This window comes from Bactrocera oleae, chromosome 4 (assembly GCF_042242935.1).
Source record: "Bactrocera oleae isolate idBacOlea1 chromosome 4, idBacOlea1, whole genome shotgun sequence".
NCBI lineage: Eukaryota > Metazoa > Arthropoda > Insecta > Diptera > Tephritidae > Bactrocera > Bactrocera oleae.
The window spans coordinates 2,509,081-2,524,695 of record NC_091538.1 but is presented as its reverse complement, the minus strand read 5'-3'; the positions used below and the strand labels follow the sequence as shown (position 1 = coordinate 2,524,695).

The window sequence follows — 15,615 nt, the reverse complement described above, 5'->3', positions numbered from 1 at the left end:
GTTGCATGCCACACATTTAAGTAAGTTGCAATTGCGCATGCGCAAACTCCAAGCATACCGCGCAAATCCATTAATTACGGTAATTGAATGGCGCAAATAAATGGGAGGTGTGAGCGCAATTCATTGAAAGCATTTTTTAATTCACCAGTTTGCCATTATATAACTACGTAAGTATGTGTATGTATGTAAGTCGTCGTCTCGTCTCGTTATTTTGCGCTTTCTTCTGATTGTAAATTAAATTGACTAATTGTTGGCGATTGCTGTGATTGTTTTTGTATGCCGGCAAGTAGCTGATGATACGTGTTGATAATGATTGCTTTGATTATAGTGATGGAATGAACTGGGCAGGCAACGGGCGTGCACAAATCGAAGGCGAAATGTAGTAATTTGCATATGAAAATGATATGGGAAAAATAATATGACAAAGCCTAAGGGTTGTAAGAAGTTATATATAATTACTGTTTTTTTTTTTTGTACGATATTCTTGATATATGTATGTGGCTTGAAAAGTGGCTTTCAAATTCTGTAAAAATGTTATAAAAAGATTTTTTCGCAAGGAAAATTGTATTTTTCAATTGATCTTTTGTTTATCTATATTGTTATACATCTATATATACATTAGGGTGGAGCGGGAACATTTTTTTTGCTTAATTTGAGTGTAAAATCTGTGGATTATAAAATAAGAACAGTTTTGTACAACCAAAAATATTTTTTTTGACAACTCAGTTTTAAAGTAAATTTTGAGTTAAAATTTTTTTTAACAAAAAAAAATTATTTTTGGTTTCAACTCTTCTCATTTATATAAAAATAATGGAATTTTACGGTTTTTGACTCAAAATTTATTTTAACGCTTAAGGAAAGCATGTTGTCGTTTAAGACTTTTTTCAAAACTCCAATAATGACCACGAAAAATTTTTTTAAGTTGATAACTTTGATTTTAAGTGGCCAGAAAGAAGGAGAGTCTTCTTAAACACTTTTTTAAGAAATAAAAATTTTAACTAGAATATTTACATTAAAACTGAGTGAATGTTAAAAAAAAATGTTTTTTTGTCCAAAAATTTTCTTATTTTATAATCTACAAATTTTACCCTCAGGCTAGCAAAAAAAAATTATTTTTTTTCGCTCCACCCTAATATACATATAACCTTTAAAATCACTCAAAAAAATAGCTGTAGTAGTAGTAGTAGATTTAAATATTTAAACCAAATGAGAACTACAGTTCTGCTTTTTATCAATGAATGAAAAAAACGAGTTAGTGAGTTTCACAGTCTTAGTAAAGCTCATTAAATTACAGTAAATTACCAAACGCACTTTTTGTTATCACTTTTACAGTATCCGTTATGATTTCTTCAGCAAGTATCAAGCAAATTGCCAATTAGCATCAGCTAATGTAAATGTCAAAATATTGAAAAATATGATGTGGCCATATTTTTATTTTTGGAAAATTGTATGAAAAAAGTAAAATTACCGGGCTATAGGTGCGAAAAATTTTAAAACAGTGCTGCCACATATTCTGCATATAACTTCAAGCCTACAAATTTACACCTGAAGTTTTTGTGTGGCAAATTTGAGCACGTGAAACGCTGGTTTGTCTCTGTGGTGCAAAAACTCACATCGTGCTGCGTAGTACGTGTACCTCGCCACCTTTGTGTAGTGCTGCAACTTATAATTTGCCGCTTCGCACGCACACACAGCGCGTATAACGCTGTTCACACGCACTTTTTTCATACGCAGTGATTTAACTGTCGCTTTTTTAAAATGTGGGGATGGCAGCTGCTCTTTGGCAGTTAAACGTTTACCGTATATATTTATTAAGCAATTCCGGTGGTCTGAAAAATAATTTCGCACTAATGTGCAAATTCGTCAGCAGGCAACTTGGCAACAAAATAAGTTCAGCAAGCTGTTCTAACGGTATTTTAAAATTATAACTATTATGAACTCATAAGTGGCGCCAATGGTCATTATATTGACAATTCTTATGCAAATAATATAGCAAATGTGGCATAAGTGCAACTCTATGGGGGGCTTAGGCCCACTTTACGGCACAATTTACTATTAAAGGAAAAATTAATATGGAATGTTGGTTAATTTTTTACTTTGCCGCAAAAGCTTTGAAAGCCTTTTACTTGCCCGCCGCGTGCAAGCAAAACATATAACTTTTCATCAAAGTTGAGTATTGGCAAACGAACCAGTGCCAATGACAACGAAGTTTATGTGCAACAAACATAAATATTTTTTTGAACAATATTTTATTTCGACACATTCAGCATTTGTTGTATGTATGTATGTATGTGCTAAATGTATATAAAGAATATATGAACTATAACGGCGACGTTGACATTTGCTGCTGAAAAAACCGCAAAAGCGTCTGTGAGGACAGCAACACTATACAGCTGACTGTTGCGGCAAGTTTGGCAGCCAGTCTGTATGTGCCGCAAAAATATTAGATACATGTGGCAAACGCACGAACATAAAAGCATAATAATAAAAAAAAATCGTTGCGCGGAAATATGCGCCGAAGTAATCAATGACATTTTGATAACTTTTGCACAAACTACCGAGAGGAAAGGCTGGCAGCTGCAAGCATGCAATGACCGCAGATATAACTCATGAACGGCAGCGGCCAATTTAAATACACAAAAATTTAAGTTAATTAAATTGCTGTAATGAATGAATATACTCTCGAAGCTTATGCATAGGCTAAGAGGTTGCACATATAACATATGTATATAGATACATATAAATTTCAATATATATATGTTTTTTGGTTGCTTTGCGCATGCGCACACACACACATTTGATCAGCGATATGCTTGCATAGTTACATATATATGTATATATGCGCCTGCGCAGCAGCACAGAGCGATTTTAGCAATTTGCGCACACATAAGTGCACCAGTGCAAAATGTTGCACGCATGCAAATGCGTAAGCTGTCGTTTTCACATGTACACACATGCATATGAAGAAGGAATACAACTTTTATGACTAGTTCTATCACATTAAGCGCTCCACTGCATTTGTTGCACGGCGCTATTAAGATAAACAACAGCCAATTTAAGTACACACCAAATCTTTTTGCTGAGAGATTATACACGTTATTGAATTTATTCGATTTCGACATCAACGCACGCAATCAATATGAATGGATTAAGTGCGAGCGCCCATAAAAATATTAATAACAATAATTTTCAAACAAAAAGTTCATGTAAAAGTGTTTACCAAATTTCAATTCGCGCCCGAAAAATCGAGGAAAAATTTATTAAACGGTATTCAGTTGAAAAATGTGCCTTGCAATGTGGGCTGTGCGCTACAACACCTAAACGCCTTGAGTTGCCACTCAAAACGCGCCTAACAAGGTTGTTGCCGCAGGCACGAAAAACACGGTGTTGGCGACTACGCTGTTAGCGGTAGCATGCAATGCACTAACAGCGACCAATTGGTGGACATATTTTTAGTAAGTCGCAAGTATTTTGTAGTTATGTTTTTTGAATGTTAATAAAATAGTTTCAAAGTGGCGAGTTCATAAATCAGTTGATGGCTTTAACAGTTACAAGAAGTTGGCATACCTTTTCTGAGGTTAGAAAAATAAAGTTAGCAAATAAATACAGTTAAAGGAAAGATTAAAAATAAAATAATAATTTAATATTTTTTTTTTCACTTTCATGGATAAGACGAATTTACAAGGCTTTCAAAATACGGACCTAAAACTATTTAACAATCAAATTATTATAAAAGCCACGAAATACTATTAAGCGAGCTAAAAATTTAATACGGTCTTCTAGAGGTTTTTTTTAATCATCAAGATCCTATTCACAATAACACCATGTCAGAGAACTTCGCCTTCAGAGGTTATAGTTATGTATAATAGAGTGGGTAAAATTTGTAGATTATAAAAAAATAAAATTTTTGGAAAAAAACAAAAAGTTTTTTTAACATCTGAGGCGGTCCACTCACTTTTAAAGTAAATTTGGAGTTGGCTCTTAGTTGCTGTGATGAATAAAAAACGGTCAACAGTAGCCCACTTGGACCTTTGACAAATAGTGCCCGGCTAACGCTAATCACCAATCATTTATCCTCATAAAAAAATGGGCGAATAGAAAATACTGCCAGTACTTGCAGCGCAAGCATAGTAGAAATTTCACACTTTCTGCTCACTTGAGTCTCCGCTGCCTACCTTGCCAACGCTTCGAGTTCACCATCGCTACGGCCCAGACATGTGAAGCCCCAAGAGCGCTGCTCACGGCCAAACGTAGCCGGCGGTGGTGTTGAATTTGCAAATAGCAAAATTTGAATATTATTCAGTTAATTGTGCATATTTGATGTGCGCACGAGCACACCTTGGGACAGCCCGCAGTTTCCCTGCACTTGTTGTTGCACCATGTGTCTATACATCATGCTAAGTGTCTGATTGACATGTTGCATACATATTAATTTTGCACTGTTCACGCTGGCAATGCGATTTTGTGTTTGTTGTTGTTGCTAATATTGGTTGTTGTTGTTGTAATGCGCTTTTTCAAACGCCCGCTGTTGCATTGCGCCAAATGCTGCGCACGCCTGCTGCGCCCACTGCTGTGTTTGTTTGTTGCAATGTCTCAGGCATGCTAATCAAGTCTCTCCTCGACTGTACGTCCGTCTGCGCGTACGTCACAAGCATGTCCAGCTGTTCGGCTGCGCTTGTCAGTCATTTGACAGTTCGCCTAAATTGTCAATAAATTTCAATGTCGCCGCATTGACGCTCCACCCCTGCTACCAAAGTGTGGCAGCAGCAACATTGCTATTTTCACACCCAACCCGGTTCGACCCAACTGTCAGCGTCACTTGCTGTGCGAGTTTGTAATGTCACTTTAGTATTTTATGATCGATTTATAGCCGTCATTTTGACAAATTGTTGCAATGTGTAGTGTTGTCGGGCGTGAGTACATTGTTTTTTTGTGGCTCATTGACTTGTTGTTGCCAATGCTAATTGAGACTGAACAATGCCATTTATAATAACTCAATTTGTTTGGAGATTGATGGAGGTACGAGCGCATGTGTAGCATATGAATGCTGGAGATACATATAACAATTGTTATCTATGGTTGTATGCTGGGTGTGTGTGCTCGGGTGAGGACTATTATTGTCTGGTAGATAGTAAATGAATGTTTGTGGCGAGATTTCGCCATGAGATTGTCGTAATGATGGTTTTGCAACATTTTGTTTATAGATTTTTTAAGTTTGCATTATCAATCTTATGAAAACAAGTCTAGCTTTGTTATGCTAAATTCTTAAAGTGCGCTTTCTGACAAATTAACAGCAAGCGTTGAAACTTAAGCACAGTGTGACTCATCTACCGAAAGGTTGGGCGGCTTTTGAAATTTTATATGAAAAATTGCGTCAAAGCTCAGATAACTTATTTGGCATTCCTCAAGGTTATAGAAGTTTTAAACAAATTTTAAAGATAAATTATTGATTGATAGCGAACTAGCTAGGACTATACAAGCTGAAAAGGATATATTACGTTTGCCACGAAGTTTCTAACACCCAGAAGGAGACATTGGCGACTCTATAAAGTATAGCTACATATAAATGATCAGCGTGACGAGCTGAGTCCATTTGACCATTTACGTCTCTCGTTCTGTATAAACGCCAACTAGTTCCTCAGCGTTTGAGATAATAAACTGAAATTTCACACACATACTTTTCTTTCCAAGAGGCTGCTCAGTTGTCGTAATCGCGGTTATTGGACCACTGAAGCATGTAGCTGTCATACAAACTGAACGATCGCAAGCAAGTGCTTATATGGAAAACTTTTTCATTTGATGAGTTATCTTCACCAAATTTGGCATGGCTTATTATCCAAGGCTACGGTACAATCTTCGAAGAAATTGTTCAGATCGTACCACTATAGCATATAGCTGTCATACAAACAGAGCGATACAATTCAGCGTACAGTTATTTTATACACTATTTTACACTTTTGATCTAAAAAATCCAGCTTTGAAGGGTATTATACTTTCGGTGCAGTCGAAGTTAACATTTTTTCTTTTTTTTTTCCATTCTAGCTACGCTGGAAATACCGCAAATTTTGTTGAATTACAATAACACTTTTGAATTAAAAATGTTGCAAAGTTTGTTGGCTTTGACCGCTATACAATACCCTTGACGCTTCTATAGGTGAACAACTGTCTGTTGGCTTCGCTACTCTTCTAAGGTGAAATTTATCATATACTTTTTATTAAGTTCTTCAGCCTTGGCAATAAATTATTCGCTAAGCCTCTGTAGAAATGGATATGTGCTGCGAGAGACAATCTATGGACGTGTGCTCGCCGTGGGAATTATACCCTAAAGTGTCACAATTCTAATGAAAAAATATGTTCAAACTTAAAATTTCGCAGAATATACGAGCTTTTTCATATGTACATATCTTAATTCTTTAAGTATTTTCTGTAGCACGGTCTGTATCACGATCAGTACTTAGCACGCCAGTCACTGCACGCCAGTATTAATCAGATGAGCCCATTCAATTTCACGTAATTCTAAGCATATCAATGACACATTCTCCCACTGACAGCTGACAGGCGGTTTGGAAGTGTCAAATTCACATGCTTTTAAACACCTTCCAGCAAAATTGATGCTTCATAATGCACAAACATGCACTGCACGCTAAAACAGAAGTGTCAAAACAATTTTAGTTAGACTAATAAACGTAGAAAATAGCTCAAATGCCATAAGCAGAGCTGGAGACAGCTTGCTGAAGAAGGGAGCGAGAGAAGGGAGAATGTTGGAGTTGTGCCACGCACAAAATTTGTCAACCTAAAGCATGGTCTGACAGCTCTTAGCCATGAAACTAAACACCCATTACAATAGCAACAACAAATACCCATATGCACAAATATTTGGACGGACGCTACACAATATTTAGTAACAAAAAGTGGACATCAGCGGTACATGCTTGACTGGTTAACAAACGCACCCGCAGCTCCACACACAAACAAACATGCAAACGCGCTAAAGCACCTGATAGTGACGCCAAAGATGCCTGTGTTGTTGTTGTTAGCGGTCGCGCGCCATGATGATACTTGACTTAATTTTTGGCTACACAATAACTTCAGCTCCATTGAGCTGTCAAAGCCGATTGTCATTGTGCGAAACGCAAGCGGCGCAGCACTGGTCAGTGATGTGATGAGCACACAGTGCAGGCAATCGGACGCTTAAGCGGCTAGGTGCTCGAGCAGATGCAACAATTGCGCTGTGTTGGCGTTGACAAGTGAACAGCACAGCAGCCAGTCGAGACAATGGCGTAGCACGGGATGAAAGCGAGAAGTGTATGGATTGGCAGAGCGGCTGGGGGGGAGGCAACCAATTTGTAGTGTTGTACATGCAAATGTGTGTGTGTGTGTGTGTGTATATCATACGAATAAATGCTTTGTTCACTTTGATTGGCAAATTTGCAAATTTTGCATGCGCCAGCGCTGCGATGCAAATGATGTCAGCCTTTTTCTCACTGCCTGCACTTTAAGCCATCTTTTCTGTGTTCGTCTTCGACAAAGGCAACAGCAACAATAACAGGCATCATGCCGCCGTAATTGCGTGAATTAATGTTGTAAATCATTTATGGTTAAGTGGGCCCTTAAAAGCCACTTTAATGCAACTCATTTGCAAATTTACAGGAATGCAGCGTTAAAGTAGCTGTGAGCGGTTGCCAAGGCAGCAACAATGGTTGACAACAAGTGGCAGCAACAATTTGCGTGCACGCTGAATTATTGGTGTTGCCACTAATTTTGTTGGAATTGCACTGACACTTGTCGCCCGCTACTACGTTGATTTACAATTTTGTTGCCAATAATGGCATATTAAATATGAGGTTAGCTTGCGGCTGCAATCACTTTTGACATCAACGTCAATTAGGCGTGAAACAAGTGTCAAGCGTGAAGTGAAAGGAAGTAGCAGTGGAGTGCTAAATTTTATGTGCCGTAATTTATTGCAAGTAATTTTCAAAGTAACCCAGCTCGGTTGTGGCAAGCATGGAGTGTTCTTTTAAATCATTGGTCACAAATATTTTAAGGTTAGCATGGCAACAACGCTATTTTCCGTTATATTAGTGGCAGCTGTGAGCATGAAATGTAAAATTTAATCTGTATAATATAAATCAGTTAAAAAATAAGTGTAGTGAAATCTTTTTATAAGAAGCGTCGTTCAGAAAGTACCGATAGATAGCCTCGGTAACATGCTGTGAGGATGCCGTTGAGAGTTTGTAAGATTCTAAAATTCAAAAAGCATTTCGTTAGCAAATCCAACTCAGCGCCTTTTTCATTCCCGCCTTTCGTCATTTATAAAATATTTATTTCGTATTCTCTTGGCCTACAGGGTACATATTCAATCAATTTATTTCAATTACACTTTATTACAAACATTTTTTTTCCGTTAGCTTGCCGCCAGCGACAGCAACATGTACGACAAATTGGCAACATGTTGTACCAAATAATCAAATTAAATGTGTGTCTAGTCAATAGACGTCAACATATACATACACGCACATACATACATACATATATATGTATATACAATATATATCGATATATCGCCAAGCAAGCGTGTTCTACAAACGGTGGGCAAAGGCGACAAAATTCGATTAACTGCAAGTGTGACTGTTGACAACAAAACTAAAGCGACTGCATAACGCTTTGGTTGCATGCAACATGCAGTAGCAAATAAGCGGATACCGCACCGCCACTTCAATAGTACGTCACACATATGCAAACATACAAGTAGGTGTCGTTGCGTTGCTTGCAAGGCGACAATAAAGCAATCAAGCAAATAATTCGATTAAATGGAAATTAAAAGCGATTTAATAGTGAACGCGTAAAACGCAGTATAGACAACTTGAACACGGGATTTTAGGTAGAAGTGTTTCTAAGAAGGCGATGACAACATTATATGTGATTGATGTAGTTGCACTTAAGCCAGCAAAATCGACTTTTTTAGCATGAAAGGAGACTGAATACCTCCATACTGTCGCTGCATCATTATTCTGAACAAATACTAATTGGATTCTAAAACAAAACAAAATATGCTATACTCGATAGTTATAAAAGGTCGCAGGAGATGAAACTCAAAATAGAAATACGCTGCGGTTTTATACAAATTTTAATATACTAAATACAAAAATTTGTGCTAAAAGAATATTACTGCAAATTTGTAAGTAAATTCTTCAACTTCAACACGCATTTTCACACCTTTTGACTTTTTCGGTATGTTACATATGTATACCCGTTTTTTATTAATTTCGTTGATATGTGATCACATATTTAGACTGTTAGTCAATTTTAAGCGTAATTTCCTAACCGGTCACTCAACATTATTAAGCCGTTTGAAATGGGTCAACTGCTTTCGGGCAGTTTCACATATAAAAAAAAATACTCTTTTCAGATGTGTAGTAGGTAGCGCAAAAATGTGGCAAAAAGGTGCAAAAGAGATTAACATATTTGCTTGTTAACCTAATGAAGTCATAAATTATGTGCTATCTGCCACAAAATCAAACGAGGCACTTAAACACACACAATCAGAACTAATGTGCTATGAATACATTTCCTACATTATACTGCAGCACAGGTTTTTCTATGAATTTCTTAAGTCCTTTTAAGATTTCGACAGCTATTTTTCATCTTATAAGCGGTTTGTCGATCGCTATTCAAACGAAATCGTGGATATTAGTAATTGGTAGAATTTTTGGACTTCTCAAAATGTATACACATGTGGCAAAATTTGTTGAATAAAGTTTTTTTTCGTAACTAGGTGGTGGTGCGGAGGCGATAATTCTTTCTCCCTAGAGGCTTTAGTTTCCACCAATGGTGGATTTATAGTGGTTGGTTGAAAAGGGAAGCACCTGAGCGCCGGACCATAGGCGGCCGCAATGAGGCCATCATTAGGCCCATTGTGCTCCCTATTTAAGCCTCATCCAGCAACTTCGTAGATTCGGTAAAACATCTGATTATTTTCCACCCCAGCATCCCGATTTCTCTTAAATTGGAGTATTGGGAGCCGTGGAATATGTCCCTTCTCACCGACTGAAGACTGGGCATTCGCATAGATAATGTTACAGCGTCTTATCATCCTCCGCGCATGCTCTCCATCCGTCGAATACACATTTCCCATTTTCTGAAGATGGGATCTTAAGGTTAGGTGCCCTAAGATGACCCATACAATGTTGCTAGCCTCCATTCAGCCTAGAAGTAGATGATTTTTGGTCTGTCCACCATCAACACTACCCCAAAGTAACCTTGTGGTATGCCCTATTTTGCTTGTGTTCCAAGACCTGAGATGTTCCTCTAGGGTCCGTTGCCGCAAACAACCCCCTTTATTGTAAACACAGTTTATCAGACAAATAAAGATATCAAGCATATTGATAGTATTATTCGATTACTTGCTTACTCTGATGATTGTATGGACTGGCCTCACTAAAAGCCAAAAATTAATTAAAATCTCTTAATATATTCATAATTTTTTCCAAATAATTTCATAAATTGTGCCCGTAAATCCAATAGAATGTATAAATCTACTCTGTTTTCTTCTCTTATATGTTAATTAATTTCGATAAGATTAATGCTTTGCTTTCATCCAAGCACAGAAACTCTTATTCAAAGACGGTATGTCCAAAATTCCTTAACTTCACATTTTATATAGTATCTTTGCACAAGTTCAAATGATGTATTATAAAATTGGAAGCGAAATCAATCTTTCATAAAAACATAAGAAACCATCATGCTTTGCAACGCTTTACGAGCAGTAGGAAGGCCAGGAAGCCGTATTATGTCCGCCAACAGCTTCCTCTCTCTTCCTTCGTAAACACATTAGCACATGATTAAAGTTCACCACACTAAATTCACATAGCATGCTCACAAAAATAGTTTTCACATCTCAAATTAATATTATACGAAATAAAAATGCACAAAATATATTTTACATTTTCAATTCTAAATCACTTTTCTTGCAAAAATGTCATTTTGAAAGCTAACGCAAATAACGTTACTTTCGTTCTGCCATTTCCGTCAAACTCCACAAATTCCGTTATATTGTCAAAAAAAAAGCCACCAATTCCACTAGAGTGTTGCCAGCCCAGTGAAAAATTAAATTGCCAATTACCGCTCTCATTTGTTTTTGTTGAGATTATGCTTTGTGTTCACTTTCTATTTTTATTTAATTACGCCATCTCTCATTCTTTCAGGCGGTTTCGTTGACAAATTGCTGTTGTTTTTCTGTCGTTTGCCAGCTGGGCGTGTTTTTAATATTTTAATATTAATGCTAATTTTTCAAGCAAATTGAATTGCGTTTAACATAATTGTGATAACACAAATATAATTGCTAAATGTGTCAACTGCAAAAGTGCATAATTTAATTTATTTCCATACTCATTTAAAGGCAAATTGTTTGTAACGCCATGGCCGTTTTGCCGCCTGATCCAGTTTTTACACTGCGCTGCCCAGAGATGGGACCGGTGAATTCCATTTGCTTTCATCACTGCGATCGTTTGTTGGCCGGCACACTTAAGGGTAGCGTTTTCTTGTGGGATTTGCAGGTGTACCCAAAAATGAAACATACTAAATAATTTAGAAATAACCTAAAATATGTGCAATTACAGACAAATCGTTCCGCATTGCATTTTGAGGTTGGCCAAAAACCAATAACTAGTCTTCACCACACCGACGACACGCTGATTACGCAGGAAAAAGGTGGCACAGTTACTTTGTGGACAATGTCGAACAGTGGATATGTTCGTGAACGCACCATCGAAGGAAATTTCACTGCATTCTGTCGTACTGCGTTGTATACACCGCCTGAGTGTAGCGGTGAGCCGCTACTCTTCTATCCTTGCGATGAAAATTCGATTGGTGTGTTGCACGTGAATGACGATGTTGCTGCGCCATCACAAATGCTTGTGCCAGACGATCCACAATTGCCGAAATTGGGAAGCGTATCTTGTTTCAAACCATTTGAAAGTGCTTCACAGCTATTTCTTCTCGCCGGCTATGAATCCGGTCACTTTCTGACATGGGACTTAAGTTCAGGCGTTATTATAGATTTGTTACAGTTGGATGCTGAACCAATGGCAATCGATTACGATCCACAAACCAATCGGGGCATTGTTGGAGGACCAAGTGAGTTTAATTTTAGAAAACTACGTTTATTCACTGACAAAATAATTTTCGCATTTTGTAATTTAAAATCGCAGATGAAAAACTCACCGCCATTACGTATCAACGACAATCGATGCAATTGCAAAGAGCCAACGATATCGCCATAAAAAATGCCGGCATTAACTGTATACGCATACGAGATGATCAGAAAGTATTTGCGACCGGTGGTTGGGATGGCCGTGTGCGCATCTTCTCTTGGAAGAGCTTGCGTCCGCTTGCGGTGTTAACTGAACATAAAACATCCGGCGGGGGCGGCATTATGGATATTGCATATTCAGAAGGGAAAGTGTCGATGTGGAATGCGCGAATTATGGCGTCCGCAGGCACTGATGGGCAAGTTTCTCTATGGGATTTATACAACTGAATGAATTAACATGCTATGAGGAATATTAGTATATTTTCAAGGCCATTAGAGCACCAGACAGTGTAAACGCTCCACGATATTTGCACACACATTTCCATTCGTTTAGTACTTACTGTACATATTTTTCAAAGTTTCAAACTTATTACACAAAAAGCTTAGAACATCATAAAATAGCCACTAATGTTATTGGTAAATATTTAACAAGTAAAAAAAAAATTCATAAAATATTACTTAAAATGAGAGAAATTATATAGCAACTTTATTAAATAATGTTCTAATAGTTTATTTGAAATATTAAAGTAGAAAAGAAAATCATTTTTGAGCGGTAAAAAGCAACAATTTGCAGTGGTTCTTTGGGTGGAGACTTCAAGGAAAAGAACAAAACACCAGAGCAATAGTGTAAAGCTTAAATATTTCACAAATTTCATAAGAAAAAAAACCAATTACTCCGAGTCGGATATATCGATGACTTGTGTACCCTTAGTGCCACGCTTTGCACGCGCATTCGCCAATGAGTCCAATAGAGAAGAACGCTGCAATTAACACAAAGTATTCAGTTTTCATTTTCATAATAAAAACAGAGGAGATTGACTTACCGTTGAGTTTATCGATACATCCAAGGCTTGACGTGTAGAGCGTGTTGGCGCAGCCGCAGCGCCTCGCCCACGTCCTCTACCACGCCCCCGGCCAGCAGTTGTTTTTGTGTTAGTCTCAACTTTCGTAGTTTTTCTTTCACGCGCGGCTTTTGTACCTTTAGTAGGCTGAGGCGCAACTTCCATATCGCTATCGTCACTGTCGTCCAAGTAAAGGTTCTTCGTTGTTTTTGATTGTTGTTTAGGCGCTTTCTTTGCGAGTGGTTCAACATCACTGTCGCTGTTATTAGTGTTTAATGCAGTAGACATATTTCTAACTTGTGTTGATTGTCTGCTCTTGCTAAGTGTTGAGGTTGAGGACAAGCTACTTGTATTTGCTTTCACTTTTGAGCTAGTTTTATCCAGACTTTTTAGTACATCGTCGAGAGATAGTTTTGTATTGAAGGCCTCTAACGTTTCTTCGATTTTGTCATCAGCTGGTAGGGTCTCCAATAGGTGCTCCAACGCTTTTTCTTTGCAGTGTCTTTAGTGCAAAAACAATTAAATGATGTAAAAAATCTATGAGAAGTAAAAGGCTGCGCAAATAAGTACTTTATAATACCCTCAGCTGCGGTTACATCCCCCTTCTCCACAATACGATTGCACATTTCTGCCAAGATTTGTGGCGATAGAATTTTTAACCGGCGTTTGGCTGGAATTTCTTGAAAATATCGCTCAATGAAATTCTCGATTTTCATTTCATTGTCCACATCCTAGAGATCAAACTGTATACAGTTCTATATACTAACACTACTTTTAAAGCCAACTTACCACTTGAATGTTATCTAAGGCACAACGCAAAGCGTCATTGTCATATTCCGAATACTCGCCCTTGGCACGCCTTACTACTTTTTTAAAATGTATCATATCTGCTGGATTGGCTACCTAGGATTGTCGGAGGTTATTTCAATTTATTTTATTTAATTTTTTTTTTAACTTGCACATATTACCTTTTCATTGTACGACTGACCGAAGCGTATCGCATTAAACATTTGCTCCTCATTTGAAAAGATGATACGCAGACGTATAAGCGGTAATTGCGGTTGTTTTGGATGTCCGGTGAATTGCTCCTTTGCCTTTATTATCATATTTTCAACGCGCTCCTTTGCCATAGCTATAACTTTATTTTGTACATCTCCTTCATCCAGCTTTAGTTCTTCCGTCATTTGAGACAAATCGACCGAATCAAAAATAAATGGGCGTATGGTTTGTAATGGTAACGGATTCATTTGGAAACGCGTTTTATGTATTTCCAACAAACCCACATATTTCTTGAGCGCCTCGCCCTCAGCTAGCGAAGTGGCAACAGATGAACCCGGTTGGCTAACAAAAAAGTTTCGTGTCGCATTAAAATTAGGATTTATATGGCAATCGTGTTCGTGACCCCAAATAACTAAATGCAAAAACTCAGGTAGGATTTCTTCTGGAATATTACTTTTTGGACCGCGATCAGCATGATTCTGATGCAAAACCATCAAATGAAACCATTCACCTTCCTCGGGACCTGGACACGCAATATTGACTTTAAAATCCTCAAATAGTCGTCGCAAACGTGCATCGTGTATATGACTCAGTCCATACAATGCTAATTGTGTTTCACCTTTGCGCATTAGTAAAGGATTAATAGTTACTTTTGTGAGATCAGTCCAACGTCCAAAATAATTTATTAATCCACTTGTCGAGAGTAAATCAAGCGAGCTAAGTTGTCCAAAACCGCTGGGATCATCATGGTTGCCATGTATGGAAAACACAGGTATAGCTACATTAAGATTTGGATCCTCATAGTTGACAGTCTCATTGATGGCGTTGTGGAAATTCACCGCCTGATCACTAAGCATTTCAATGCCAATCGGTTTGTCACCAAATGTGTAGCGCCGTAGTAATTTCATGCAGCTATGCAACAAAAAAAAATTAAATTAATCTGCAAATATTCATTAAACGGCTTATAACTTACTTGTTCAGTGTGTTTTGGCTGGGAACTGCATCATGAAATAAATCGCCTCCGAGTAAAATAAAATCAACATCTTCCTGCACAGCCATTTGAAGTATTTCTTCAAAAGTTACAAAGCTATCGTCTCCTAAGGGTAGCCAATGTAGTCCCAGCTTTTTTTAAATACGCGACTATTCAAAATCGAAATACTTACCGCGCACCGCATTTTTCTCTGCATAGCCTAAGTGATTGTCAGTTGCCACCAATATGCGCAGCACGTCTTCAGCATTTACTTCCTCGCTCATATTATAGAAATAATTTGTGTTATTCAATTATATTAGCAATGTAAATTGTTTAAAATTTGGCGGAACTTTGCAGACTTAAATTTTGCAATTTCGCAATTTCGCGATTGTTGCGCTTCAACGCAGTGTGGTATGACATTTCCAATTGACAACTTAATGTGGCCATACCATTTGATTATTTAAAAATATAATAATAATGTCTATATTGCACTT

General features: G+C 37.5%; 2 protein-coding genes and 1 long non-coding RNA gene across 7 annotated transcripts in view; 1 reads left to right on the top strand and 2 right to left on the bottom strand.

Annotated features, from left to right (window-relative positions):
* Window positions 1–11,032, bottom strand: part of LOC138857017 (uncharacterized) — a 293,806-nt gene extending 282,774 nt beyond the window's left edge. The window contains exon 1 of one of the 5 annotated variants that reach the window (XR_011396012.1): window positions 10,944–11,032. This is a non-coding gene — a long non-coding RNA (uncharacterized lncRNA). The remainder of the gene's footprint in view (window positions 1–10,943) is intronic. The other 4 variants (XR_011396009.1, XR_011396011.1, XR_011396010.1 and 1 more) reach the window with 4 other exon arrangements.
* A 169-nt stretch (window positions 11,033–11,201) lies between these two features.
* Window positions 11,202–12,877, top strand: LOC106616857 (guanine nucleotide-binding protein subunit beta-like protein 1). The gene is made up of 3 exons (XM_014233767.3): window positions 11,202–11,555; window positions 11,619–12,135; window positions 12,210–12,877. Exons 1-3 carry the CDS (start codon window positions 11,418–11,420, stop codon window positions 12,536–12,538), a joined length of 984 nt encoding a protein of 327 aa, XP_014089242.2. The 5' UTR covers window positions 11,202–11,417; the 3' UTR covers window positions 12,539–12,877.
* mre11 (double strand break repair nuclease mre11) lies at window positions 12,770–15,547 on the bottom strand. The gene is made up of 7 exons (XM_014233766.3): window positions 15,315–15,547; window positions 15,125–15,248; window positions 14,121–15,063; window positions 13,942–14,055; window positions 13,723–13,883; window positions 13,135–13,654; window positions 12,770–13,071 (listed from the first exon to the last, which is right to left on the bottom strand). The coding sequence occupies exons 1-7, from the start codon at window positions 15,403–15,405 to the stop codon at window positions 12,982–12,984; spliced, it is 2,043 nt and encodes a 680-aa protein (XP_014089241.2). The 5' UTR covers window positions 15,406–15,547; the 3' UTR covers window positions 12,770–12,981.
* Between the last annotated feature and the right edge of the window lie 68 nt (window positions 15,548–15,615).

Coding starts and splice junctions, on each gene's coding strand:
- LOC106616857 (XM_014233767.3), top strand. CDS start 11,418: ATGGCCGTTTTGCCGCCTGATCCAGTTTTTACACTGCGCTGCCCAGAG. Junction 11,556..11,618: donor TTTTCTTGTGGGATTTGCAG/GTGTACCCAAAA, acceptor GTGCAATTACAG/ACAAATCGTTCCGCATTGCA. Junction 12,136..12,209: donor GGGCATTGTTGGAGGACCAA/GTGAGTTTAATT, acceptor TTAAAATCGCAG/ATGAAAAACTCACCGCCATT.
- mre11 (XM_014233766.3), bottom strand. CDS start 15,405: ATGAGCGAGGAAGTAAATGCTGAAGACGTGCTGCGCATATTGGTGGCA. Junction 15,249..15,314: donor AGAGAAAAATGCGGTGCGCG/GTAAGTATTTCG, acceptor GGCTACCCTTAG/GAGACGATAGCTTTGTAACT. Junction 14,056..14,120: donor GTCAGTCGTACAATGAAAAG/GTAATATGTGCA, acceptor CGACAATCCTAG/GTAGCCAATCCAGCAGATAT.